At 43.1% G+C, this 27,695-nt stretch overlaps 1 protein-coding gene across 5 annotated transcripts; it reads left to right on the top strand.

Annotated features, from left to right (window-relative positions):
* On the top strand, positions 1–27,646 carry VEZF1 (vascular endothelial zinc finger 1). Of its 5 annotated transcripts, none has more exons than XM_060259670.1 (9): positions 1–55; positions 11,362–12,080; positions 12,712–12,775; positions 15,691–15,874; positions 17,750–17,791; positions 20,249–20,398; positions 23,651–23,689; positions 24,569–24,613; positions 25,236–27,646. In XM_060259670.1, exons 1-9 carry the CDS (start codon positions 23–25, stop codon positions 25,661–25,663), a joined length of 1,704 nt encoding a protein of 567 aa, XP_060115653.1. In that variant the 5' UTR covers positions 1–22; the 3' UTR covers positions 25,664–27,646. The 5 variants fall into 5 exon arrangements, with proteins under 5 accessions (XP_060115653.1, XP_060115654.1, XP_060115655.1 ...); XM_060259671.1 differs by having other exon boundaries at positions 11,362–12,059; XM_060259672.1 differs by lacking the exon at positions 24,569–24,613.
* Positions 27,647–27,695: the final 49 nt, after the last annotated feature.

The raw sequence follows: 27,695 nt of genomic DNA on the forward strand, positions 1-27,695 counted from the left end.
GGGGCGCCATCGCCGCCGAGCCATGGAGGCCAATTGGACCGCGTTCCTCTTTCAGGTGAGGAGACCACCCGCCGCCCTCCATTCCCCTTCCTCGCCCCCCCCCCCGCCCGCCTCAGCAAAGGAGACCCCCGAGGCCGCCCCCGCCCCGCCCCGCCCCGCTAGGCCGCGCAGAGGGAGGGAGAGGAGCCCGCCGGGCAGGCCGGCTGCGAGGAGGAGGGGGAGGAGGAGGCGCGCTGCTCTCCCCTCCCCCCCCCTCGGTCGGGGCTTGCGGTTCAGGGGGGAGGCGGCGGCGGAGAGGAGAATGCGGGGGGGGGGAGGCCGGCTGGCTCTCTCCGCCCCCCCCCCCGCGCCCCTCTGCCTCCCGTTTAATCAAAAGAGGATTTGGAAAAGTGGACTTCGAGAAAGGGCCGCTTCGCGTTTCGTTTGCAAAATGGGTCGATTTTATTTCCTTTTTGCTTCGGAGGGGGGGAGATGGAGAGCTCTGCGCTGCTCGTTTTCTCCGCGGCACCACCTCCCCCCCCCTTAGAGGTTTCTTCTTTTGCGGCTTTCCTCCCCCCCCCTTATTTTTTGGGAGCGGGGGCTGTTTACATCCTGCGGTTTCGGTCCTGGGCGGCTGGGCTCCAAGCGAAGCCCCGTTGAGTTCAGCGGGACACGATCGCTAGTCCGGGGTCAGCCCCCCCCCCCCAAGCCCTACTTAGTAAAGGCTCTCTGCGCAGTCCGTTCGCCTCTCTCCCTCGTCATTTCTCTGCTGCAGCCCCCCCCCCCCGCCCTTCTACTAGCAATCTTGTATTATTTTTCTCCTGGACCCCCAAACGAGATTTAGGCCCACGCCATTCCAGTGACTGCTTCATCGATACTCTTGTTTTCCCCCGTCCCCAAAAATGTAGTCCTCAATCACGGTTTGGTGTGTGAGAGTTAATCCTTCGCTTTATTTTTCCCCTCCATTCCTCAGTTTTTAACAGCAATGCTTTCCAGCCTCTCCCATCTGCTGCCTTCCCGTTGCTGCTTACTTTGTTTGCCGCTGGGTTTTTTGTCTCCCCCATGTTGCCCTCAACTCTCCTCCGCCGAGTATTTTTTGGGCCCACTCCGTGGTGCCAATTCTTCATTGTTATTTGCATCTTCCTCTCTGAAAACGACTGGCCATCCAATTTTTTGCTTGCATGATTCTTCTTTTCTCCCTTGAGGGGCAGTTTTGGCACTGATACTTCCTGCTGTCCCATCTTTAGACTATTTTCTGCACCAGCTTCCCAGTTGGGTTTTGGATTTTTACCCTGACACTCATATATTTTTTTCTCCTGTTACTTTTGTCATTGTTTTTTCCATTGTATTTTCAGTTATTCTCTGCCCCGTTTTCATTTAATTGTGTGTTGTTTTGTTCTTTCCTGGTTTTATCTGTTCCCATATTTTTTGCTTTATATTAATTTTGGTATATCACTTTGTTTAGCTTATTCTCTGCTTCCTCTTCCCAAAGATGCATGTTTTCATGTTTGTTCTTTCTTTGCATTGCTTCTCTTCCAAAATTTTTGTCAATTTAGTGTTTTCCCTTTGTTCTGCTTTCTCATTAAAAAGTTCTTTCCTCCCCTTTATCTAGTTTTTCCTTCTCTACCGTTGTCACATAAATACATTCTGTTTTTGTGTATGTTTGCCAGATCTGTGTGGGTGGTTACAAAAACTCCATCACCATTTTCATTATTTTTAGTTGAATTTCTTCATGAGGAATTTAAATCAAATTGAAAAGCTTTCGAGAAAGATACATGTTGTTCAAAGTGAACCCTGTTGTTGGTATGTTGGTTAGGGATCCCCACTGCTGTTCAGTTCTATATGCAAGTAACTGCTTTGAGAAGAGAACCTGTTAATTGAGTTATTAGCTGGAATTGATGGGCTTAACAAGAAAATGTTGGGACAGACCATCTGTGGGGATGGTGTGGAGGATGTATTCAGCCTTCTAACTAATTTACTAGCCTGCAGTCAGACTTCAAAGAATACTTGCCCAAGAGACATTTCTGAGGTTTGTTAGGTTGTTCCTTCAAGTCTGAATGAAAGTAAATGTCTGCTGCTTAGTAACCCTCTGTTAGCCTTTGAAAAATTGGCAAGCTGTTTATTTCAGAGGATGATTGGATATAATTTAAAATGTAGTAATAATGATGCCTTGTACCCTGCAACTTGAGTCACTTGGCTTTTTTGTCTTGAATCACTGGAATTATTAATCTACCGTAAAGAATGCAGCATGCCAAACGACTTCCTTCTCAAATCTACAAGCCAAGTGAGATCATAGATTATAAACCATTCTTTCAGCTTGAAAAAATACACTCATCTCCTTTCTCTCCCTCCCCTTCCTGAAGGTAAAATAATCCTCTTTGCAAATTTCAGGCCTACGTCATTTGCCCGTTGAGTCCTCTGTTCTTTTTAAAATACAGAGCATGACTCCAGTTTGAAAACATGAAATAAAGGAATAAATCTGAGGCGAATGCACAGCAGTTTTTCACTTCTTAAGGAAGATAGTCTCCCAAGTACAAAGATGAGTCACGCACTTCGGTCTCTGTCTCTGGAAGTAAAGCTTAAAATATGCTCATGAAAACAAATCTGCATGAGACTGTGAAGCTATAGAAGTTGTACATTTCTTACCTTTTGTGTGCTAGGTATGAAATATTTTGCCATATGCAGTCCAATCAAGAATTTAATTATTTCTCCTCTTTTTGAGATTTGAGCAATGTTAATCTCCCTATTCATGCACAAGTCTTTGTTGCATGAGGCATTTTGTCCTTCCATTGGTTGTACATCTTAACTTAAAACCGCTTGTAAGAAAGATGATTCTGAAAGTAAGCTTCAGGAATCATAGTTGATATCTCTGCATCGGAGTCCAGTCTGTATCATTCTCACCATGGTGCCTTAAGAGATCAACAGTTTCCTGTGAAAAATACCAGTGACTGACCTGTAAGCATCCGGAAGGAAGGCTCTCTGTTAACCTTTGACAGTCTTCCAGATACATCACTAAGCCAGAGTCTGCAAGGTTTTGGAATATATCTGAAGATAATGCTTGTTGGTCTCTAAGGTGCTCCTGGACTCTCAAATCTAACCAGTAATCCTGTCTTTGAAAAGAACCTAGAATTACTAGTGACAAAACCACCTTGAATATGCTTTTACTTCCATTTCTCTTCCCACACTGTCCCAATCAATGTGGTAATTTTAGAACCCTTCTTACAAGACATTTCTTGAACTTCAGCTGCTTTTAAAATCACACATGATGATACTATTCTGCCTTTATATTGTTCTGTATGTAATCTTTCATTGAAATCTGCCTGAGGACTGGAAGGTAGCAAATGTCACCCCCATCTTTAAAAAGGGTTCCAGAGGAGATCTGGGAAATTACAGGCCAGGCAGTCTGACTTCAATACTGGGAAAGTTGGTAGAAACCATTATCAAGGACAGAATGAGTAGGCACATTGATGAACACAAGTTATTGAGGAAGACTCAGCCTGGGCTCTGTAAGGGAAGATCTTGCCTCACCTGTTACAGTTCTTTGAGGGGGTGAACAAACATGTGGACAAATGGGACCCAGTAGATGTTTACCTTGACTTCCAAAAAACTTTTGATAAAGATCCTCATCAAAGGCTCCTCAGTAAATTCAGGAGTCATGGAGTAAAAGGACAAGTCCTCTTGTGGATCAAAACCTGGCTAATTAATAGGAAACAGAGTGAGTATAAATGGGCAATCTTCGCAGTGGAGGACAGTAAGCAGTGGGGTGCCGCAGAGCTCAGTACTGGATCCCATGCTCTTTAACTTGTTCATAAATGATTTGGAGTTGAGAGTAAGCAGTGAAGTGGCTAAGTTTGCAGATGACGCTAAATTGTTCAGGATTGTGAGGCACTCCAAGGGATCTGTTGAGGCTGGGTGAGTGGGTGTCAACGTGGCAGATGAGGTTCAATGTGGCCAGGTGCAAAGTAATGCACATTGGGGCCAAGAATCCCAGCTACAAATACAAGTTGATGGGGTGTGAACTGGCAGAGACTGACCAAGAGAGAGATCTTGGGGTCGCTGTAGATAACTCATGTCAAGACAGTGTGCAATTGCAATAAAAAAGGCCAACGCCATGCTGGGAATTATTAGGAAGGGAATTAAAAACAAATCAGCCAGTATCATAATGTCCCTGTATAAATCAATGGTGCAGTCTCATTTGGAATACTGTGTACAATTCTGATCACCGCACCTCAAAAAGGATATTGTAGCATTGGAAAAAGTGCAGAAAAGGGCAACTAGAATGATTAAAGGTTTGGAACACTTTCCCTATGAAGAAAGGTTAAAACTCTTGGGGCTCTTTAGTTTGGAGAAACGTCTAATGCGGGGTGACATGATAGAGGTTTACAAGATTATACATGGGATGGAGAAAGTAGAGAAAGAAGTACTTTTCTCCCTTTCTCACAGTACAAGAACTCGTGGGCATTCAATGAAATTGCTGAGCAGTCGGGTTAGAGCAGATAAAAGGAAGTACTTCTTCACCCAAAGGGTGATTAACATGTGGAATTCACTGCCACAGGAGGTGGCGGCTGCTGCAAGCATAGCCAGCTTCAAGAGGGGTTTGGATAAAAATTTGGAGCAGAGGTCCATCAGTGGCTATTAGCCACAGCATATTATTGGAACTGTCTAGGGCATTGATGCTCTGTATTCTTTGTGCTTGGGGGGGGGGGGCAAAGTGGAAGGGCTTCTAGCCCAACTTGTGAAGCTCCTTTCTTTTTTGACCACTGTATGACACAGAGTGTTGGACTGGATGGGCCATTGGCCTGATCCAACATGGCTTCTCTTATGTTCTGTAAAGACATCTTGTACAGTATTTAAAGCTGTGAAATGAAAGTCTTTGTATCAGTGTAGTATAGACGTTAGTGTTAGGTGAGGACTGAGGAGACCACAGGTTCGAATCCCCACTTAATGATGAGACTCATTGGGTGACCTTGGATCAAATGTTCTTTTTCAATCTAACCTCTCTTACATGAGGATAAAACACAGGAGATGGAGAACTGTATCAGTTCCTTAGAGAAGAAGTAAGGCAAACTGATAAGTTCAGATGAGAATGGCAATTTAAATAGACAACTTTCATCTCATTTTAAAGGAAGGCTATTTATCTTGCTGATGAAAAACATTTTGCGTGGAAATGACAGATTTTAAACTAAAATAAGTATCATAACTGATGCAGTGTTTATGCTTGCTTAGAAAAAACAGCATGCATATTAATATTAAGAGACCTGTATCTAACAGCACAACCAAGGTATGACTCAGTGCTAATTGGTTGCTCTGACATCACGGCTTCAATGAAAAAAACCAGCAAAAAAACATACTTTGCCTCTGGCAATGTAAATCCACAATGCCAAGTCCTCCTACTCTGGAGCATGAAACTTTTTTTTAAAAAAAATCACAGTGATAGGAAGCAACTCCAAATAAAGCTGTATTCTGCAAATGAATAAAAATAGTTTATAAAATTTAGAAAAAGCCAAGAACACAATTAATGTAATACCTTTTATTGGGTATGAAGAATTATGGGAAGCTCAAAAGCTTGCGTTCTGTTATAGTTCATTGGCATGGTCCTAATAAAAGGGTATTCATGTGGATTATGTCTTTGGGGTTTTGGATCATACTTCCTACCAGTACAGCTGTAAACTGTGAACAAAAGATAGTCAGATGTTTCATTCTGTACACAGTCGTTTCTCTTGTTCCTTCTTTAAAAGGTTTTCAGGAGGAGTCATTGAATACTGTTATGTTAGAAATAACATTGACTTAGCAATTTTTGCAAGCCCCACTAAGCTCAGCTATCTGAATCTCTCTGTATGGATTCTTGTAAAAATTACTCTTACAGTTCAAAGTCTCATTTAGATGGGTTTCAGAGTCTGTTGCTTCATTAAAGAAGGGTTATGATAACCTTGCAATATTTAATGGCTGTGTAATGCTTAATAAGGCCTATAAAGTGGTAATATTTGAAATGTTTTCGAAGAACTTGGGTCCCCTGTTTGTTGGGTCTTTTAGGTTGACCTCAAAATTATGTCTTTGATATTAGGCTAAGAACTGACCACTGGAGGCCCTAGGTCAAATCCAGATTATTTCCCCCAGTCTCCTGGCTACCAATACAAGTGAAAGAATAACAAACAGCCTCTTTTTTTTAAAGATTGGGGCCCTGGCTTGCTCCCTCATATCCTTTTAATGACCATGTAGGAAAACCAATCACTGACCAGAGTTTGTGATTAAATCATATGTGCGCTGGTATGGGGCCTATGTGAAAATAGCTTACAGTGTTCATTGGAAATATGAATTTTAAGTATCTTGTACAGTGAATGGAAAAATAAACTCAGTAAATTGGTTGAAACCTGCCTGAATTGGCTTTCCATTATTGCTTCCTTGGTTGCATTAGTTTCACTGCCTAGAAAGAGGTATCTGCATTAGAAAGGTTATGGAATGATTGTCCAAAGGGTTGAGTGTTACAGATTAGAACCAGACTCCAAAGAACTGTGGAACTTGTTCTGAGTCCAATGGGCAGGTGCTTAGTTTTCTGCAATGGAAGCCCTCCAGTCTGCATGGCAAGCTGCCTTTTGAATGTATGAAGAGGTTGCTGTTAAAGAAGACCCAACTTGACAAAGCTTTAGCAAGCCTCTTGTGTGAATGTCTGTAGCTCTTTGGATCCTCTGTTGGATTTGTTCATCCAGCCTGGCTTGAGGTTTCCTAAAGTATTTCCAGCAATAAGCGCTCTTGTGAGAACCTTTGTTTACATCCATGTACATCAGATTGTGGAGGCTGCTCCCAGAGGTGAATTGCAAAGAGGAGGAGATGTGATTGTCACTAGTGGCAAGTTCCAATGAATGCTTCAGCTGTTCAAAGGACTGTGTTAGAAGTTTATTAGCTGTTCAATTTAAGAACGGTTTCACTCAGTAATACCTGAGATCATGATTTAGAATAAAACATTCCTCTGTGTGACTAATGCAGCAGCGTTCCTGCTCTGTTTAATCCTAGTTTATAGGAAAGCAAATAGAATGAAGTGAATGCAACACAGAAGGAAAACAGATGAAAGAAATACAACTGTTGACACCAGCCCTTCTGCAGATTGCATGATAGAGATATTCCCAGGCATTTTAACTGTACGCATAGTTTGGATGCAATTCACTTAGTATTAGTAACAATTCGTTTGGTCAGTATAAAGGGATGCACTTTAGGTAAGGTGGGATGGGCTATAGGGTTTGATATCAGTAAGCAATAGAACAAACTTAGATAATGGGTGATCCAGGTAAACTGGTTACTTAAATTTTCTTCCTCTGTAGTCATTCAGAGTTATCTTGCTAATCAAATATGTGCTTTAAGAAGTATGTATTAGGTTTTGATTTATTTGATTTATATTTATAAATTGGAGCAGGGCAGCTAACAACAAAATTAAATCAAATAATTTATTACAGTCCATGACCAGAATACAAGGGATTGCAGATGAAAACATATATACTAAAAACAAGAAATATAAAATCTATGCATTAATACAGATTGGCAAATACAAACGGATAAGGGTTTATAATATTAATACTAATACATATCTACTAACCTCAAATGGATATAAATAAAAATATGCAACACTCCAAATGGAATATAAACAATTACACTATATTAAAAGTTAGAACAACAATACTAGGGCAATAAATAAATAGTTAAAACAATAACCAAATGCAGTTAAAAGCAGCAGTTCAGATGACAATAATATACAAAAAAAATAAAACAATGCACGTTCCAACGTAGCATAAAAATTTAATATCCAGAATCTGTCTGAGGGAGGGGGTTCATGGGGAGGATGAGAGTGCCAGGTCATGTACTATTCCATTGCTGTCCTCAACCAAATGCCTGGTGGAACATCTCTGCCTTCGGAAAGGCAATAATTCCTTCAGGGCATGGATGTTCTCTGGCAGACAGTTCCTCCAGGCAGGGGCCAGGGCTAGTTGAGGACAGCCAAATCTCTCTTGAGCCAAAGACCACCAGAAGGTTCTTAGTCCCAGAGTGTAAAGCTCTTCTGGGGACATATTGAGAGAGGCAATCCCAAAGGTATGTGGGTCCCTGACCTCTAAGGGCCTTAAAGGTCAAAACCAACACCTTGAGTCGATTTTGGTGCTCCACTGGGAGCCAGCGTAGCTTGCACACACAGGTTGGATGTGAGCCATACAAGGGGTCCCTGTAAGGACCCACACAGCTGCATTCTGGATCAGTTGATGCTGCCAGGTCAAGCACAAGGTGTAGAGTGAATTACAGTAAATCTATCCTGGAGGTGACCATTGCATAGATTACTGTGGCAAGGTCATGGCAAGACAGGTAGGGAGCCAGTTCCCTAACCTGGTGCAGTTGGAAAAATGTGAATTTGGCAACCTTCGCAACCTGGGCCTCCATAGATAAATTGGTGTTCAAGGTCATGTCCAGACTCTTGACGGTCAGTGCTGGTGATAGGGCACACCATCAAGATTCAAGAGTTGGTGACATGTCCATGGCTTTTCCCCAACCACAGAACCGCCATCTTTCCCGAATTCAGTTTCAGCTGACTCTGTTTTAACCACCCAACCATGGCCTCCAATCTGTCAGCTAAATTCACGGTTCAGATCTCTTTATGATAGTGATTCTTATGCTCTATGGTTTGGTACCTAAAAAGTGGATTACAGCTGTTAGAGAAGGGATAAAAAGCAGAGTGAGCTGGCTTTGGGAGGCTTGATATCAGATTTTGGTTTGCAAAATGACCATGAAAAAGACTTAAATGTGGGAAATAAAGTATACAGTTTCTATGCCAATAAAGGTATTTGGTATACAGTTGTTCTGTATCAACTGATGGTTTGTTTCCTGTTGGAGAGCTCCCCTGCTATGTTCTACTGGGAAGGAGTCGCCATTTGTGTCACCTTTCCCTTGTTGTCCAGAACTGACACTGGATATCGTTGAGGGAGGGTATATCTGAAGATGGGCATGTGTAGGCAGTGCACATTTGAAAGGCCCTGCACTTCAATAAGAATACTTCCCTTGTTTCTTCATTTTATTTATTTTTTATTCTTCTCTCCTATGCCTTGGACTTGAGCTGACACTTCTAATGTTAGAAACTGAAAAACACAACAAAATGGCCTTTCATCTCTTTTGTTTTTGCTCCCTGACTACCGCTTCTCTGATTCTTGCTGTCTTCTGGTTTACTGTGGCTGCAAACTGGCTCCTGGGTGCCTTTTAAATAGAGTGGTGTGTACGGGGTGTGGGTGTGGGTGTGCTGGTGTCAACAGTTGCATTGTCCCCCAGTGTGTCTATAATGTAATATGGTAGACTGGGCATTATAATTGTGTTTATGACTGTAGTTAACCAAATAGGCTGTCATTAAGATAGAGATCATACAATATGTTGAGAGGCATGGCATACACCCAGTCATTAGCTGCAAGAATTGCTTCCCTTGGGGAATTAGAAAAGGGTTTGCTGTAACATGCACCTTGCTACGTCAGGCTATGATGAGCATCTGCATTTAGAATGCAAGCTTATCTTCCTATCAGGAAGTCGCTGTGGGTGAGATTATATAACTGTAGTGCCGATTGCCTCCGCTCTAACGTTGAGGATTTGCTTTTGTTTATAAGGTGAAGAGGGGCCTTGCTCTTGGGAGGTTATGTGGCTGACTTTAAATTGGCCAACAGGCTGCTTTTGCAATCCCCATTTGTTAAGGCAGCACTTGTGAAAACAGACATATGGTGCAGTGGCTTTCGAACTGCATTCCGAGGAGCTGTGGGGAATCTCTGATAAGCTTCCAGTGTATCCTAATTGGAAGAGCAATAAATGGCACACCAGCTTCCCTGAAAGATGGCCTGTTTTTCATTACTGATCTCCCCCTGCAAAGTGCTACCATGGGGAGTGATTGGGTGTATGCTAAAATGTGCTGTAGATTAACACAGTAAGTTTATGTATTGTGACTGATGTAGCAGTGCTCATTTTTTATTTATATCCTGCTTGGTAAGGGACCAAAAGTAGCTTTTCACCTGCTCCTCCGCTTAATCCTCACAACAACCACCTTGTGAAGGTAGGTAAGGCTTAGAGATTATGGTCACCTGGCAGGCTTCTATGACTAAGCAGTGGCCTACAAATCCTGTAGCGTAGAATGTGGCCCAGTGACTTCTCAGCAGGAAAGCAGTTGTGGGAAAGGTTCCCTGACAATAGCTTGAAAAATAGAGTGTGAGTGGATTTTTATACACAGCTGAGCTCTCCCACTATGTGCAGACACTGTATGCATTCTGTATCACGGTCAGCCATGTCAGGCTGTGTGATATCTGAATGCAGAAAGTCCAACAAATAGGTTCATTGGTTGGTACTAATATTAGTTTTTAAAATTAAGATTTTAAACAAAGCTGGTTTGTTAGCCACTGTTTGTACTAAGTGTGCACAGGTAACTTCACAAACCAGTCTGAGTAGCACATCCATTGATGGTGAGCTGGCCACAGAGAGGTGTAGGGAGGCTGTCCTCCCTGCTGAGACAGAATATATGGAGCAGATAAATCCTGGTTTGTAATTAACAAGGGTTGGTTGGCATGGTAGGCCAACACGAACGTGCTGAACAAACCATAGTGAGAGCAAACCTTGTTGTTTCAGTGCTTCAATGCAGCCATTATCTGTGCATATCAAAGTGTGCATATACTCAGAGCCAGAAAGACAAGTAAGGTGCTTACAGTCTACCTTCGCTCCCAACAATGTCTTGGAGGAGGGGATTTTATAAAAGCAATATTCCTGCTTTTAATTTAAATTGTCTACACTTGAGATGATATCTGAAGGGTATGTTAGCTGTTTCTTAACTTGGAGGTGAGATGGGACATTAGATGAGGTCATCAGTTGCTAGTAGATAAAACTTGGGTGATATACCTGGTTTTCCTGCTAGCTACTGTCTCTGGCTTGCGCTTATATTGATCCTTCCATTCATTTTCTTCTCTTGTATCTGCTTCCCTAAGTCTCATTTTTGTGTGCACATAACTAATCTGAATTCTAGTTGCTCTGTAACTTAAAACAGTTAAAGTGCACAATAATTTGTTTTCACTTATTCTCATTTTCTAATTTAAGATTTGTCTGTGTGTACAGCAGGGCTTTTTCTTCCCAACAGGAATGCAGTTCTGGCTGGCTTGGTGTCAGGGGGTGTGGCCCAATATGCAAATGAGTTCCTGTTGGGCTTTTTCTACAAAAAAGCCCTGGTGTGCAGTATATGCAAGGTCTTGGATGTTAAATAACACTTGAATTGCAGAATTTTAGAGACTGTGCCTCTTCCTTTCTAAAGGAAGCATCCTTGTCAAAATTGCATGCTACCAGATTAGCCTGTGTAGTCCATCTAAGTTCTGAGGTGTTGATGTTTGGTTTTAGGCACATGAAGCTTCACATCACCAGCAGCAAGCGGCACAGAACAGTCTGCTGCCTCTCTTGAGCTCTGCTGTTGAGCCCCCTGATCAGAAGCCGATTTTACCTTTACCGATAACTCAGAAACCTCAGCCTCCACCAGAAACACTAAAAGATGCCATTGTGGGAATTAAAAAGGAGAAACCGAAAACTTCCTTTGTGTGCACATACTGCAGCAAGGCCTTCAGGGACAGTTATCACTTGAGGCGCCACGAATCCTGCCACACGGGAATAAAGTTAGTGTCACGGCCAAAGAAAGCTCCTGCCACGATGGTTCCACTGATCTCTACCATTGCGGGCGACAACAGCCGGACGTCGCTGGTATCCACCATTGCAGGAATCTTGTCCACAGTCACTACGTCTTCCTCCGCTGCCAACCCAAGCAGTAGTGCTGGTGCCACGGCTATGCCAGTGACGCAGACAGTGAAGAAGCCCAGCAAGCCTGTCAAAAAGAATCATGCCTGTGAGATGTGTGGAAAGGCCTTCCGTGATGTCTACCACCTCAACAGGCATAAGCTGTCCCACTCGGACGAGAAGCCTTTTGAGTGTCCAATTTGTAATCAGCGTTTCAAAAGAAAGGACCGCATGACCTATCACGTGAGGTCTCATGAGGGTGGCATCACCAAACCCTACACCTGTGGTGTGTGTGGAAAAGGCTTTTCGAGGTACCATGTAGAAAATCCCAGGCGAGCTCAAGTATTGGATTTTCATTCTGCGTTCGCGAGGGGGGGGTGGGGGAGGGGGGAAGGGGGCTGTGAGGAAAGTGAGAGGAGGGCTATTTGGGGCATGAGGGAGTAGCTTTTCTGTGTGACTTAAGGTCTAGAAGTTTTTGCTAGGGACAGGAGGTACTATTTGTAGCCATAAAATGAGCCATTCACTGTCTTCTTGAAGCCTTGTAGAAAGCACAGATGGGATATAAATATGAAGTTTAGCCCTTTAGTCAAGGGGAGGGGGGAAGAGCTAGTCTAGCAGTCCTGGGAAAAATATAGCCTGAATAGAAATTAAAAAAAACCCACCCTGAAGTGAATGGCTAATAGGGTTGATTTTGTTATTAGAGTTTAAACTAACAAATGGGGATAGGGGAGCAGGAGTCGGGGCACTTTTTGTGTATAACATTACTTTTTGCAAGGTAGAACCCAGTGGGATACAGTAGTGACACTTCAGGCACACTCCTAAGCTTTGCTGTTTGGGAGTTCTAATATACCATTTTGGGGCAGGAAGAGGTTTAGATTCATCCTTAAGAAACATTTTATGTGGTAAAGACATCACTACTGCACTATATGTAACGTGTTTGCTTGTGCCCTCTTGCTTTTACAGGCCTGATCATTTGAGCTGTCATGTCAAACACGTTCATTCCACAGAGAGGCCCTTCAAATGCCAAGTAAGAGTTTTGGAGACTAATCGAAAAGCTTAACTTCTTGGACTGTTCAGCTGCCAGTTGAATCACTTCATGCTGGAGTTTGGGTGTAGAAATCATAGGGCATCCCTGTACTGGAGCTTGGGGCAGTGAGATCTAAGGACTAGATAGGGTCTCTTTTTAGGTTCTTGGTCTGTGGAAGTATTTCCTTGTTCTTAGGGTCTCACGTTGCCTGGAGCAAACGTAGGCCTCATAATTGTACCTTTCTTGTCTGAGTGTCAGGTATCTAAAGGGGAACAGCCACAAGATTCTTCTAGGAGAGGTGCAAACTGCATGGAAGACCCTGTTCTGTACTTCAGTTTCAGTAACATCTTCTTGGAGCAATGATCCACAATCTGTTGGGCTTAGTCAACCAAAAGTTGTAGCTGCACCAACTCTGTTCCTGCCCTAACCTTGAAGAGAAGTAGGGTCTTATCTCTCACATCATGCTGAGCTGTGGATATTCTTTTGGAGCACCTAGAACTTACAATTAAAAATTGTGGCGGATTCCTCTTCCTTCCAAGTTTGGGAGAAGGGAGTGATGCTTGCTGTAGTGAGTGAATTTGTGGACTCCTAGTACTTGAAGTCATTGTACTCAGCTCCCAATTACTCTAGCATGTCTTGTAGACTGAGATGTATTTGGTGTTTTGAATAATATGTACATCTCTGGTTGTGCCTTCATCTGAAGAGAGAGGTGTGTTTCAGAAATTAATCTGATAGCATGAATTATATCTTAATGTAAAAGTGCAATTGAACACACATGAATTATTGGGAAGTAGGCCATCTAGCAGATTTAAATTGGCTTTTTTTTAACTTCCCCCCCATAAAACAAGATTTTATTGTATTAAAATTATAGGACTTGCAAAAGCTCTTTAGACATAGGAGCTAAGGAAGAGTTAGTGAAGAGGCCATACATAGTCTTATCGTAGTTATTATAACTAAAGTAAAAAGTTCTTAGCGGCTTTCTCAGGCTGCTAAGGCATAAAGGGATAAATTCAAACAACAAACCCCTTCTAGGCGTGATGTTGAGAGTTGGTTGTGAAACCTAGACATAAGAGAGGCTTCTGGAGAATCCACACTTGTTATTTGAGACAAATAAGAATTTCCTCCAGATAACTGAGTAGGGAAGATTTCTCCTGCTGGAGGAAAGTGGATTTTCTTTTTCCTTTCAAACTGTTATGCTATAGATGACATACGGAGGTTAATAGCTTTTCTGTGGCCTAGTAACTTGCCGAGTTATTTACAAGGCTGAGCAGTCCACTCTTCTTCTGTTGAGTTTCATCCATGTGTGACTGAGCTTGTTTCCAGTGACTCATTATGACTAGCTGTGCTTTGGAGTCAAAGGAATGACTCTTGATGTGTTGTGTTCAGTCTGTCTGATGTTTAGTTTAACCAAATGTAGCTGAGCAGTGGAAAGCATACATTGCCAGGAGTGCACCGAGAAAAGAAAAAACTCCACTTTTGTCCCTGGAGCATGATTCAGGTCCATGTCACGTTCTTAAGAGTACCATTCTGTCTTTAGATTGTGGATATGTCATTTTGGAGAAGACTGGCAGCATAATTAAGTTTAAATTGTTACTAACATTATGATATCTCCTTCATTGTCACTTTGCTTAGCCAGTGCAGGTTATTAACTACAAAGATAAACTTACTGAAGAAATCAAAATGAGAGACAGTGTTTTACTGGCATCCCTAGAAATGGAGTAATGTTCTCCTTAGCACTGCTGACATGGGGGCAATCATATCGGTCAGGTTACATGTAAAGGGTGTCATAATTGTGAGTACTTCTGGAGAGAAAAGCCAGCATATATCTTATTGCATGAGTCTGATAAGTTATGAGCTGAATCCCATTAAATTCTTAATTCAAACTGTCTTGTGCAGTTTAAGGAGTTGTTACACCTTCTCTCCTCCTTGAATATTAATCAGACTTTGGACCAAACCTTTTGAGATGCTGGAAGATCCCTAATGGGATATCAAGAATATGTGTTCTTCATCTGTGGAGCCCTTCCATTCATTTTGGGGCTGGAGCCTGGGTGGGAAGGGTTGAAGTGCCCTTCTAGACCCCAAGCAGTCCCCCAGAACTGATAATCGTCACTTTCAGGGATCATTCAAGTTGCTTGTATCTTTCCTCAGCAGGAAGAATAAAAGCTCTGGAGGATTGTTTTAAGGTTGTGAAAACAGCATTTGGGGGGGACTGATATCCTTCAAGGCTCCAGTATGAATCAATACTAGAGTAGCCAGGCCCCAACCCTCAGGTGCTTTTAGGCATGGGAAGGGGGAGAAGAAGAAGAATTGCAGATTTATATCCTGCCCTTCTCTCTGAATCAGACTCAGAGCGGCTTACAATCTCCTTTATCTTCTCCCCCCATAACAAACACCCTGTGAGGTGGGTGGGACTGAGAGGGCTCTCCCAGAAGCTGCCCTTTCAAGGACAACCTCTGCCAGAGCTATGGCTGACACAAGGCCATGCTAGCAGGTGCAAGTGGAGGAGGTGGGGAATCAAACCCGGTTCTCCCAGATAAGAGTCCACACACTTAACCACTACACCAAACTGGCTCTCGATATCATAATGCTCTAGGAAGTCCTCAAAGCTCCATAGTAAAATGATAAGAGTTTCAGGGACTTTCTTGAGCTTTTCAACATCACTTCTGAGAACCAACAAGTTATATTGATTGACATCCCTCCTCCCATTTCCCCTCACTTTTTTATATTGATGTAGGATATGGAAGCATTGGAGGGAGGCGAGCAAATGGCCACCCTCATCAGAACCATGGGCTTTCACACAAGTGTTATTTACCAAGATCTGTTCACAAGTCTTCCATGGTCCTGATTAGCTTGACTTGAAAATGTATTGAAGAGTGAGACAGTCTGCTTGAAGTCTTTTCTTACTTCCACTGCAGACATGTACAGCTGCCTTTGCCACCAAAGACAGACTGCGGACACACATGGTGCGCCATGAAGGAAAGGTGTCATGTAATATCTGTGGTAAACTTCTGAGTGCGGCATATATTACCAGCCACTTAAAGACTCATGGGCAGAGCCAAAGTATCAACTGTAATACCTGTAAACAAGGCATCAACAAAAGTAGGTGAAAAAGGTTCAATGTGGTTTCATCCTCTGCTGGGTTTAAAGTGTGTGTTGTGTTTGTGCCCTTTAAATTGTGGTGGTTGGCATTTTGGGGACTGGAGTCATGGTGGGAAAACCTTAAAAGACAGGCTTCTGTGGAACCTCTGTGTTGGTCTGAAGGTTTTCACATCTTTTTGCCTCTTATAAAACAAGATATTTGAAAGCCTGCCGAGCTTTCAGTGTGGGACGCAGAGCCTCACCCGAAGCCCTTTGAAGTTGGTGGAAGGCATCCCATTGATTTCAGCAGGCTTTGAATTGCTGCTTCAGTGTTCCTGGAATGCCAGAGCTGATGACTAAACAAGTGTTTTTAAAAAACCATTAATCCTGATGTGTTTGGGAGGCATTCCGGATACATCTGAATTGTTGTAGCTGAGATGGCCAATGATGTTTAGTGGTGGAAAAACTGAATCAAAGTTCTTCCAGAATGGTTATTGAAGACTGGAATTTTCAGCGGAGCACTTCAGAAATCACTTGTTCAATTCAGTCATCCTTTGAAAGATTTCTGAAGTGCTTACAAAAATCTTTTCAGTGTCATGGTTTTCAATCTAAATGTTTGTTGGCATATAGCAGCTACAAGTCAGTACAGATGCACTGGAATTGTATCTCATGGGTTTGCCGGGGGGGCAGAATTGGTTTGGTTTGTCAGTCTTCAGAATCCAAGTGTGAGCGTGCAAGTTGCCAGTTCCTAGGCACTTGCAGCAAGAAAAGATTGTAGCTGAGATGCCAAGCAGAGAAACTTTGAGATTTGGCTCCTTTGTTTTCCTTTTGAGTCTCAGACAGACTAATAACGAACGTCTGTCAGCCTGCTTGACAAAATGCATATGATGTAAGCAGTGTTCCCTCTAAGCTGAGTTAGTGTGAGCTAGCTCACAATTTTTTAGCCTCCAGCTCACACATTTTTGTCTCAGCTTAGGAAAAATGGCCCTAGAGCAAACTAATCTAGCTCACAGTTTTAATGCCAGTATCTCACAAAGTAGAATTTTTGCTCATAAGACTCCACAGCTTAGAGGGAACATTGGACATAACTTATGAAGAAGAAGAAGATATTGGATTTATATCCCGCCCTCCACTCCGAAGAGTCTCAGAGCGGCTCACAATCTCCTTTACCTTCCTCCCCCACAACAGTCACCCTGTGAGGTGGGTGGGGCTGGAGAGGGCTCTCACAGCAGCTGCCCTTTCAAGGACAACCTCTGCCAGAGCTATGGCTGACCCAAGGCCATTCCAGCAGGTGCAAGTGGAGGAGTGGGGAATCAAACCCGGTTCTCCCAGATAAGAGTCCACACACTTAACCACTACACCAAACCAGCTCTCCACACCAAACCAGCTCAACTTTCAAGCTTTCCTTATCAAACTGAAGGAAAGCTTGAAAGTAATTGGGAAGTAGAAATCTAGTGTACGGTAAATGAAGTTAAGTGTCTTTAGAGGTCTGGGGGAGATGCAGGTATGTAGCCCTGCTTCATTTCCCATGAACATGTGTCCCATGTGCTTGCACCAGGTTAGTACTGAATATACTTTCTTTGCTTTATCTTGACAACAAGCCAGTGAGGATAGGTTAGAATGAAATAGTTACTTTCCCATGGCTCAGCAGGGATTTGAATCACCATTTCTTATGTACAAAACATTAGTTAGTATCTATCAAACAGGCTCTGTTATTCTACTACTACGTAATATTCCTCTGCTGAAGTGTATACTTTTTCCTGCTTCCTGCTCATGCTGTGCTTACCTTCACAATTTGTAGGAAAGAAGCCTTCTAGTCATTGTGAAAGAGGGAAGCCTTGTGTCTGTTGACTATGTTACGTAGGGTTACTTCATTTGCTTTCCTCTCAATTACAGAGTTTGGCTTTTTCAAGCAAGAAAATCTACACCTCCCTGCTTGTGAGTAGCAACTCTTTCAATGGATATCTTAATTGTATTCTCCTGGCAATGTTTAGCGCAGGGATTGCTGGCCTGTCATTTAAAAGAGACTAAGCAGCTTGCTTTCATCTGAGTGATACTGAAATGAGAGGTTTCCATTTTCTCATAAATTATTCCATGTGACCTCTGCTCATTCACCCACCTCCAGTTGATCTGTTCTGCAGTGCACTGTTCAGAGCTAGGTTTGTCGTCCTGTCTGTCTCAGTCACAGCTGTGACTTGCTGTTGAAAAACAGCTGTGGGTTGTGTTATCTTGGCCTTCTGTGTCTCTTCTGCTCTTCTTTCCTCTTTGAGAATGAGAATCACTTCTCCCCCCCTTTCTTCTTTGTCAAATCTGTTCTATGGAATTTACTGTTGCTAAAGACTGTATAGATGCAGTAGTGACATGGTCAGAAAGCAGTGTTCCTGAATGCTTCTTTGGACTTTCACAATGTCTCGGGGACACTTAAGAGCAATTTTAAAGTAAAGAGGGTTGCTCTGCTAGTTAAAGGACATTCAGAGCAGACCAAATTCTTGAATTTTAGGCCTAACTCTGCAGCGTTCATCTGAACCACAATATACTGCCTGGTGCTTAATGAGCTGTAACACTGGACCCTGTTTGTCCTGGAAAAGTGCAGCAGCAGATCGCTGGCATAATTCTGTGGGAGGGTCACTGCATTACCCTGCCAAACAGACAAGGCTACTGTACCAGCTCATCGGAGGAAGTCCTGATAATGACAAGTTGTGTTTCTTAGTTTAATATCACAGGGTGGGCAGAAGAGAGACAGTAGCCAACTGGTCAATTCCAGTGGGCCATTTTGAGTCTGTCAGTTGGTGGGATTTTTAGATGAATGAAGGACTAAGCAGACCTCTTCCCAGAAGAGCACTTCTTACATGGTTGAGCTAGGCCTAAATGATCTTTCTTTGAGGGGGGCAAACCTTGAGTTGTTATTGAGGATAGGAATTCACATACTCATATACTCCATATAAAAAACCCCTGTGCACAGAAAAAAGTGGCTTGATGGGGGAAAGCGGTCTAAGCTAACTTTCCTTAACACACCAGATTTTTTTCATCTGCAAAGCAGGGGGAATTTTTGTACAGAGGAATGTTTCATCATGGTAGCTCCCACCTTGTCTGAAGTGGTGCAGTCCAGGCAGAGGTTTTGCAACCCATTGAGCTGATTATATTTTAGAGATCCTGAGTGCATAAGAGAAATGTAAAACATACCTGATAGCAGGGATTTTTTTTTAAAAGACCATGGAGAATTGGTCCACCCTACTCTGGTTCAGTGAGGTGTCCTCAGGATCAAGTAATGCCAGTATCTGCCCACTAACATATGATACTCAGTCTTGATGGTGCAGTCTGTTCTAAGTAGCTTGCATCTAAGATGCAAGTAAAGCGAATTTATTGGCAAATTTTTGAACTTTTTGAGCCTCTTTTTGAACTTAGTGTATGTTCTGCTTCTCTCCTCCGCAACCCCATGAAAGTCATCTCTGAGGCAGTGGGGAGAATGGCTTGAAGTTTTTGTGCATCCTACTACTGCTTACAAGAATATGTGGATTGGTACAAGTGGAAATTTTATCCGGAGTAATCCCTTTCCTTTAGCTGTCACCCATCATTTGCCTGACACAAGGGCATCAGCTGTATTTGGGGTCCTCATCTTGATGCCTGTGGGCACCATGGCACCCACTGGTACTTTTCCTGGTGCCCACCAAATGGATGGGTGGAGTCAAGTTGGACAGTTTCCCAGCAGGGTTTCTGATTGGCTACTGGAGAGCTAGTCGGCTGGGCAGATTAAAATGATATTTCACTGGCTGCTATCACCATTGTTGATGTTATTCTCTCTTACTCCTCTTTCCCACTGTCCCCTTTCCCCCTGCACCTCAGCTTCCCCTATTTTTGTGGCTTTGCCTCCTGCAGCAGCCATTTTGTGGTTGGCTCCACTTCCTGCGGCAACCATTCTGTGGTTGTGCTCTGCACTCTATGTCACAATTCAAAAAGTGCCCAGAGGCTCAAAAAGCTTGGAGACCCCTGAGCTTGATGGTGCAGGAGGCCACTGGGGAAGATTAATTCCTACTCAGGACCTTGGAGGCATGAGAAAAAGAGTTCTTACCCACCATCCCCTACAACAGCAGATTGCTCCATGGATCCAGCCTTCTTGCACAACTCGTCCATCCCATAAACCTAGATAAGAGTGTGATCTGACACATGTATCCTTCATTCATTGCATTTGAAACACTGTTCCAACACAAGCAAGAATTCAGAATCTTGAAGGGCTAGCTTGAGAGAAAATATTAATTTTGCCTTTAAAGCCTACCTTGGTTGCTTTCTCAAGAATTTTCAAGCATGGTTTAGTTTTTCTTGATAATGAAAAACCATATAAGTTGCATCTCTGTGCACATAACTTAAAATTTGATTTTAAATGTTTGACTGGAATAGCATGCATGAATGAAGAGAGCAACAACCAGAAGCAGCAGCAGCAGCAGCAGCAGCAGCCGCCACCCCCACAGCAGCATGTTACAAACTGGCCTGGAAAACAGGTCGAGACCCTGAGATTATGGGAAGAAGCTGTCAAAGCAAGGAAAAAAGGTAAAAGCAACAAACCTGTGGCCTTAGTATGTTGACATGAGTGTCTTTTATGTATGGGGAAAGAAAAAGCAAATTTGCGCTCCTGTTACTGTGACGGCAGTTACTACCAGCTTATTATGTAATAGCTGTCATTACCACTCAGGTTCCTTAAACAGCTTGAGCGATAGTTTAATTACAGGAGCCAGGCTGGGGAGATGCTAGTCCTGTTAGGGGTCAGCAAGTTGCCTCTCAGTGAACTGCATTCTTACACTACAGCAAGCTGTAATTGACCTCCAGTTGGGTATGAACAGTTTATTGCTTTGCTTCTCCTTCCTATCCATTCTTGTGCATGGAGTTGTTTTGGATGCTCCCTGGCTTGGTCAAGCTCCTTCTCACCAGTCCTGGTTTGTGTGGAATAAGGTCAAACCAGGAGGTGTTGCTACGGCTCCTCACTTTAGAGGAGGAAGGGTGTGGGAGGAGCAAGAGGCACACTCCAGCCCAGCACTGCTGTTGTGTTCATGCCAGCCTCGAATTTAAATGCAGGCTGATGTGATGTCTGAATGCAGCCCCAAGTCCTTTGGGACGTATCAAATCAGCTTGACGTCTGGTGTCACAATTGCAGTTACCCGTGGAGAACAGAGTTCTTCCTGCCTTCAGGAAGTTATGACAGATTTGTGTGCAACTGACGCCTCTGGTATTGGTAGAGGTGTCCTTAGGCTTGGGTTGGCTTTTACAGTCTGCTTGATTTTGAAGACACCTGCCCTCCATGACTTCTTGACCTCATGCAATATACTACTAGCCTCCCCTCCCCTCAATTGTACGAACTCGAGTTGACATCTGAACTCGTCACTACCTGCTAATGGCTGGGGATGTGGTCCCCTCTTACCAGGGTGATGCCAAACGCTCTTGTAGCCTGAAGCTGCTTAGCTGTGTTTCAGAGTTAGTCGTGGGAGTTGCATAAATATTTGTAAAGCACATGAGGTGAGTGCAACAGGTGTGGGTAATCTGGGCAGGCAGCTGTGTAACATTTCTCATAGAGCCCAGCTAATTATTTCCCTTCGGCATTTGGGTTTCTTCTTCCAGATGAAATGCTGTATAAATAATAGTGAGAAACCACTTAGCCCAACTTTCTGCTATTCACCTTGAATTTAAATTGCTATACAAGCAAACTTCGATCTTTGCATTGCAGTTTTCTTTGTAAATGCATCCAATTCAGTGAAAATCCGTGCCCAGAGTAGATAAGAGTAACAGAAGTCTGTCTGATTCTTGCCATAGGAATGGAAGTAGAGGACACTCTCACTCATTTTGTGCTCCCCATTTGATTTCTTATATTTTTGCCTTTTCATTTTCATCAGTATTGATGCACTTCATTAAAAACCTTTTAACAGAAGACTGACAGAATTGTGTGTTCAGTTTTTATAATGTGTTATTTCCCTCCAATCTGGGGTGTTATGTGTTTGGCTGGCACACTCACACAATCTAGAATTTGCAGTTAGAATTATGTTCTTTTGCCATGATTCTGTTTTCAAGGCTATTCTTTTCAGAGGTTTTTTGGGTAGTGGGATAGGGACTGTTACTAAATGCAAGAGACTCTCTAATTTTGCTGCCTAAGTTTCCTCCTCAAATTTCTTTTTGAAATGGAAGCTGAGAATTCTGTTTTTCAAAATGGCTTCAGGTGTATTCCACTCATGCACGGGAAACTCCCAGGCTGATGTTGGTGCATTGAATATTTATACTCCTGCTCTTCCCCTGTTGGCAGCAGCATAGAAGGGCTATCCCTTTTGTAGTCTTCTCAACAACCTTGTGAGGTCACTGACTAGTTGAGCCTGTCTCTTCCTAGTTCAAAATCCTGCCCTCTTAGCACTCCAGCCAGTAGTACATTTGGCTGTCTTTCCACATTACATCCCTTCCTTTCCAAAAGTTTGGCTAGACTTAATTTCCTCGGTCGCTGACTTGCAGGTCACATTAGACCCAATAAGCTTCACCAGACCTCTGTTGCCTCCCTCCTCAGGCGCTGTTTCCCCCTGTGTGGTGGCTGCTAGCATTTTAATCCCCAGCCACTTTGTTAAGAACCTACACATGCATGTGATGGTTTCTAGGCAGCCAGTAGAGAGGAGATGGCAGCTGTAAAGACAGTCAGGAAAGGGGAGGCAGCAGAGGTCTCCAGTGACACCAACACAGGATAGGAAGGGAGCTTGGTGGAAGCTAGACTTGGTGGCTCTTCTGGGTGAGAAATGGGAAAGAGATATACCAAAAGTAAGGCTAGTTTTGAGCAGATATGGAAGGCTCTGGCAGGTAATAATTGCTTCCCCCTCAACCATCTGAGCTGGGACAAACTTCGGTTTACCTCCTGAGAATGCAGAAGGAAGGAGCATCATGTTAACTGGAGGGAAAAAAAAACAGTAGTGGAAGGAGAATGTAAAACAGTGGCTGTTTAGAATGAGCAGAAAGAGATGACATGCTGTAGTCCTTGTGGATTCTAAAATGCTTGTAGATATAAGCAGCTTAATGGAGAACCAGGGCATGTTGGCAGTGCTGTAGGAACACCCAGGTGCAGCAGAGAGTGGGCAAGGGGTGAGAGGAGAATGATCCTGTCAGTGTCCACAAAACAGGGTGAGATGCACAAAACGGTGCAGGCTCTAGTCTGCTAGTAAGCTTGGAGTGAGCACCACCTTCTGCTTTGGCCCAGTTTTCCTTGCAACTGAAAATCTGATTTTTATGGGAAAATCTTTAAGCTGTATTCGGCTGCTCCTTGTCCCCTATGGTGCAAAATGCTGCAGAATTGTTGGGAGCAGTTTTCAAATGATTTCCATGCATGTACAATCAGTATCATAAGGAACCTTGGCACAGGCAGCTACTGTGCATAGCAACTGTCAGCTGTGAGAATGGCATGTGTGTTGAAGGGGCTTAGCTTTGTTGGTGGAGCACATGATTTGCATGCAGGTGGTCCCAAGTCCATTCTGTAGCATCTCTAGTTAGAAGAGCCACTGCCAATCAGAATAAATGCTGAACTAGACTGGACCAGTGAAGTAACTCCATAGAAATCAACTGATTTTTGCCCCACATTTTAGTAACTCTGGTTCCCACTGGCTGAGAATGTTTGAGACTTGGCTTTGGCTTGAAAGTTTAAAACCAAAGTTGGTGGATTTGTTCTCATGCACAAAAAAAAGCCTGGTTTGGTTTTTGCAAAGAGAAAGTAGTGAAAACTATAGAAATACGTCATGTAATGGCTTAATTGCAACACCTTTCCTCCACCTCCAATTTTGATTTCAGAAAGTCAACAGACTCTGAGGCCAACTTCGGTCAAGCAAGGTAGGGTCAGATACATTTCTATAGAGCTCGTATGGCAAGGCTGGACTCCTGGCTCTTTTTAATCTGCCTCTCTGGAATATTTGCATAGAGTTGTATCCCACCAATGGAACTAGATGGCAGATTCCACCTTGTGACATTAACAGTTGCTTGTCATTTGAATTGCATTCTGGGGAGTTCCTGGGTGTTGGCTCTGTCATACTGACTGTAGCTCCACCTGTCTCTTTGCCTTCTGTCAATGACCCTCCTCCCCTCTTAGAATTTTTTTTGGGGGGGCGGGGCGGGCAGTGGAGTGCTATCATGGGCACAGCACAACCAGGGCTTTGCCTGAAAAGCAGTTGGGCCTGCTGCTTGTTAAGGAATTCCAGCCACATGGTCTGTTGGTGAAGTATGTGAATGGCTGCATATCTAAAGTTTGCCTAAAGTGAGACTTCAAAGTCTGCTGGTCTTTTCTTAAATACTACAGTTGAACTGTTCCTAGCAGTCATTCCCCCCCCCCCCCCCGTGACAACAGTCTCATTCCTATTCTATGGCTAGCCAGCAGGTGGTGCTGAACTATCAGAGGTGTATCTACCTCTTCCATATAGCCTTTCTATTTATTCTCCGCCCCCACTCACTCTAGGGTCCTCTTGTTGGATGCCCATTGAACCCTTTCTCAAATGCCAGATACTAAAGGAAGCACTGGCGTGTCATCTTTAACATGAAAACCGTGCGGCCAGTGGGGCTCAATACACAGATCTTATTGACTGAAGTGTTGTAAGCTTGCTAAATCATGCCACCAGTTTTGGTTTAAATTGATTTTCCAGACTGAAATAAGCAGGTAAATAGTGAAACCAGCTTTGCCTATCGGTCCCTAATAATGACTTTTTAAAACCTTCACAGAATGTCAGTACAACTTTGAGAAGGCTATAGAGTACGTACCATTCGGTATGTACACTCTCCTCTACTTATAATGTTCCTCATGAGAGGATTTCTGTCTGCTGATAATACTGTGCTGTTTTTATGAACAAGCCCCCTTCTTACATATATATATTTAAAAATCTTCCCCTTAGTTTCCCAGGAAATGTCTTGAATTCAGATGAGTTGCATGATTTAGAGTTACCATAGGATGCAGAGTTATATTATTTAGCAGCTGTATTTGAGTAAATGCTGGTTTAGGGGTACATATTAGAGTAATGCACAGACTGCATAGACTTGTCATGAGAAGGTTTCACTGCCAGTTTGCTGAGAGTTGCCGGCAGTTAATTTGTCGGTCTGTGAGCCCTCTGTTGCCTGTCTGTTGAGCAGCTTTGGTACATTCCAAATGTTTTAACTGCTCAGATGTAAATGGTTGGCAAAAAGGGGCCTGGATGTAGAAGGGGCTGCTGTGTGCTGTGGTGGGCAGGGAGGCGAGGAGGAGGGTTGCCTTTGGAACAGTGAGGTGGGAGCCCACGGAAATGTGCAGTAGAGCTTATTCTAAGGACTGCCCCGCCAGAACTTGTGGATGGCTCCCTCTCTTTCCTTGTGCATAACTGCCATTTTGGTTGTGTGTGTTCTTTTTGTTTTTTAGAAGCTGCTAATTTATGCCAAACGTCCACGGCTGCCCCAACGCCTGTGACTCTTTCTACTCCTTTCAATATTACCTCCTCAGTGGCATCTGGGACTATCACCAACCCAGTCACAGTGGCTGCTGCAATGAACATGAGGAGCCCGGTCAATGTCTCGAGCGCGGTTAACATCTCCAGCCCGATGAGCTTAGGCCACCCTGTAACAATAACCAGCCCATTGTCTATGACCTCTCCGTTAACGCTCACCACACCTGTCAATTTACCGACTCCAGTAACTGCTCCGGTGAACATAGCACATCCCGTTACTATAACCTCGCCCATGAACCTCCCGACGCCAATGACGCTAGCCGGCCCGTTAAATATAGCGATGCGGCCGGTGGAGAGCATGCCCTTCCTCCCGCAGGCATTGCCAACCTCTCCGCCCTGGTAAAACAAGCAAACACACAAACCCTCACAGCAGTATTAAAAAAGAGGAATGAAAAGCAAGTCCTTACCAGCAATTTTTTTGTGCTTTGGTTTTCGTTTTGTTTTTTTAGTTAATGAGAATGAAACCAGACTAATTTAACTGGAGCAGAAAGGTGCACCAGTTTAAAAAGACTATTCTAGCATCCTTGTTGTGTTGGTCATTACTCTTAACACTGGGCCCATTTCATTTCCTCCCAGTTATCAGTTGGAGATGAAATAAGAGCAGGTTAGAGTTGAACTCGGTGCATAAGGGGAGGGGGACACCGGGTTCATGTTCGTACTTTGGAAACAACAAATGGAGAAATAGTTTAACCTGAACACTAGAAGGCTAAAATAAAGCCTTCCACAAATGCGTAGGGCGGGAGATGGTTCACCGAAATTTGCCAGCTCTGTGCCCCTCCAGTTCTAAAAGTAGCATTGTAGTGTTGTTTTTAAAAAGTAAATACATTACATGGTCCTATTTTTTAATGCATTTTGAATAATTATGCATTTTACCTTTGGGAATACGATGACTTCAGGCCGAATTCCCTATGGGAAAAGTGATACCAGCTCTGATATGCAAAGCATATGGTAACTTAACATTCTAACTTCAACATGTAACAATGGAGATTGTGACCTGATATTTGGAGATGTAAATAACACTCAACATATTACCTGAAGGGAATATAACAGCATAGTCAACATATTAAGGAGAAAAAAAAACTGTTAAAATGTTTAACAAAGAATGGCTGTGAGTGATGGAAGAGGAGTCACAATCCACGTGAATATGGCCTTTGGTCAGAACCCACTGGGGACTCTTGAAAGAGCCAACAGCAGGCTTTGAAACAAGGGGGGGGGGCGGGGAGAATGCGTTATGCTGGAAGACTTTGGAGGCACCAGGGGCATGACGCGTGCATGCCCTGATTCTCGCAATCAGAACCTGCCGGCAGCGTGACGGGGAGCAGGTGTTGTTCACTAGAAGTTTTTTGTCTTATATTATAAAAATGGTATACAGTTTTTATTCTAACCACTAATTAGTTAGGATGCCCCTTCAGGACAAGCCAAGAGAGTGCATCTTATTGTTTGTGTTTCTTTCTTTTTAAAAAACCCTTTCTTCCCTCTTAATCAAGTGTTGTGCAGATCTTCAACTTTGTAAATATTTGCAAGAAACCATCATTTTTACTTTTTAGTTTTTATTGTGTTAACACATAGTTATCAATGAAAGGGGTGGGGGGGAGTTCCCAGTGGCCTACCCAGTGCAGGAGAGATTCCCCATCCCACCCCCTTGAACGATCACACTTAAAACAAAAAAAAAAGCTACACAACTCTTATTCCTTTCAAATTTTTTATCTGTACATAAAGTAGGATGGGAAATCTAGGGAAGCAGTTACTTTTTAGGCTATCATGTCAGTCACTTTTTAAAAAAGAACAACACTTTTTTAAAAAAGAAAAAAGACCATACCCTCTAACCAAGACTGAATTAAGAACTAATCGGAAGGAGAAAGCGATCAGGCCAGGGGGGGTGGCAGTGCAGTGGTGGTCAGTATTTTGATTCTAGCAGGATTCTGGTAAGCCTGAGAGGGTCAAAGCCCACTCTTGTGTTTATACCCATCGTGTCAATGTAAAAACACCATATTCTATCCTTTTGGAGGCTGACATCTGGAGTTGGGAGACGCCTGCCCAGATCATTATGTGAAAACGGTTCTAGGGGCTCAGATGACATAGTGAAATGGGGTGGGAGGAAATAATAGAACTTAGTGTAAAATAATTTTATAAATGATCTTTTTGTACCTTAGGACATCAAATTGTACAACTTTTGTATATATAAAAGCTTAGGAGCTTTCTGTGTAGCAGAAAGAGAACACATTCCTACACTTTTAATGTATATGTTTGTTATAATGTCATGTAAACATATGCCCCATGTTTGTGCCTTTTAATTAGTTTGTCTGAATAAACAGAAATGTAGAGACCTTGTAGTGATGCTTTTGTTACCTACAGAAATCATTGATTTTTTACAC

The sequence above is a fragment of the Heteronotia binoei genome, chromosome 18, assembly GCF_032191835.1.
Source record: "Heteronotia binoei isolate CCM8104 ecotype False Entrance Well chromosome 18, APGP_CSIRO_Hbin_v1, whole genome shotgun sequence".
In the NCBI taxonomy this organism is placed as follows: domain Eukaryota; kingdom Metazoa; phylum Chordata; class Lepidosauria; order Squamata; family Gekkonidae; genus Heteronotia; species Heteronotia binoei.

What these genes read in the sequence shown, in the direction of transcription:
- VEZF1 (XM_060259670.1), top strand. Translation starts at nt 23, where the DNA reads ATGGAGGCCAATTGGACCGCGTTCCTCTTTCAG. An exon ending in TAAACAAGGCATCAACAAAA is followed by an intron (nt 15,875 to 17,749) that starts GTAGGTGAAAAA and finishes TCTCAATTACAG; the next exon opens with AGTTTGGCTTTTTCAAGCAA. An exon ending in TGTCAAAGCAAGGAAAAAAG is followed by an intron (nt 20,399 to 23,650) that starts GTAAAAGCAACA and finishes TTTTGATTTCAG; the next exon opens with AAAGTCAACAGACTCTGAGG.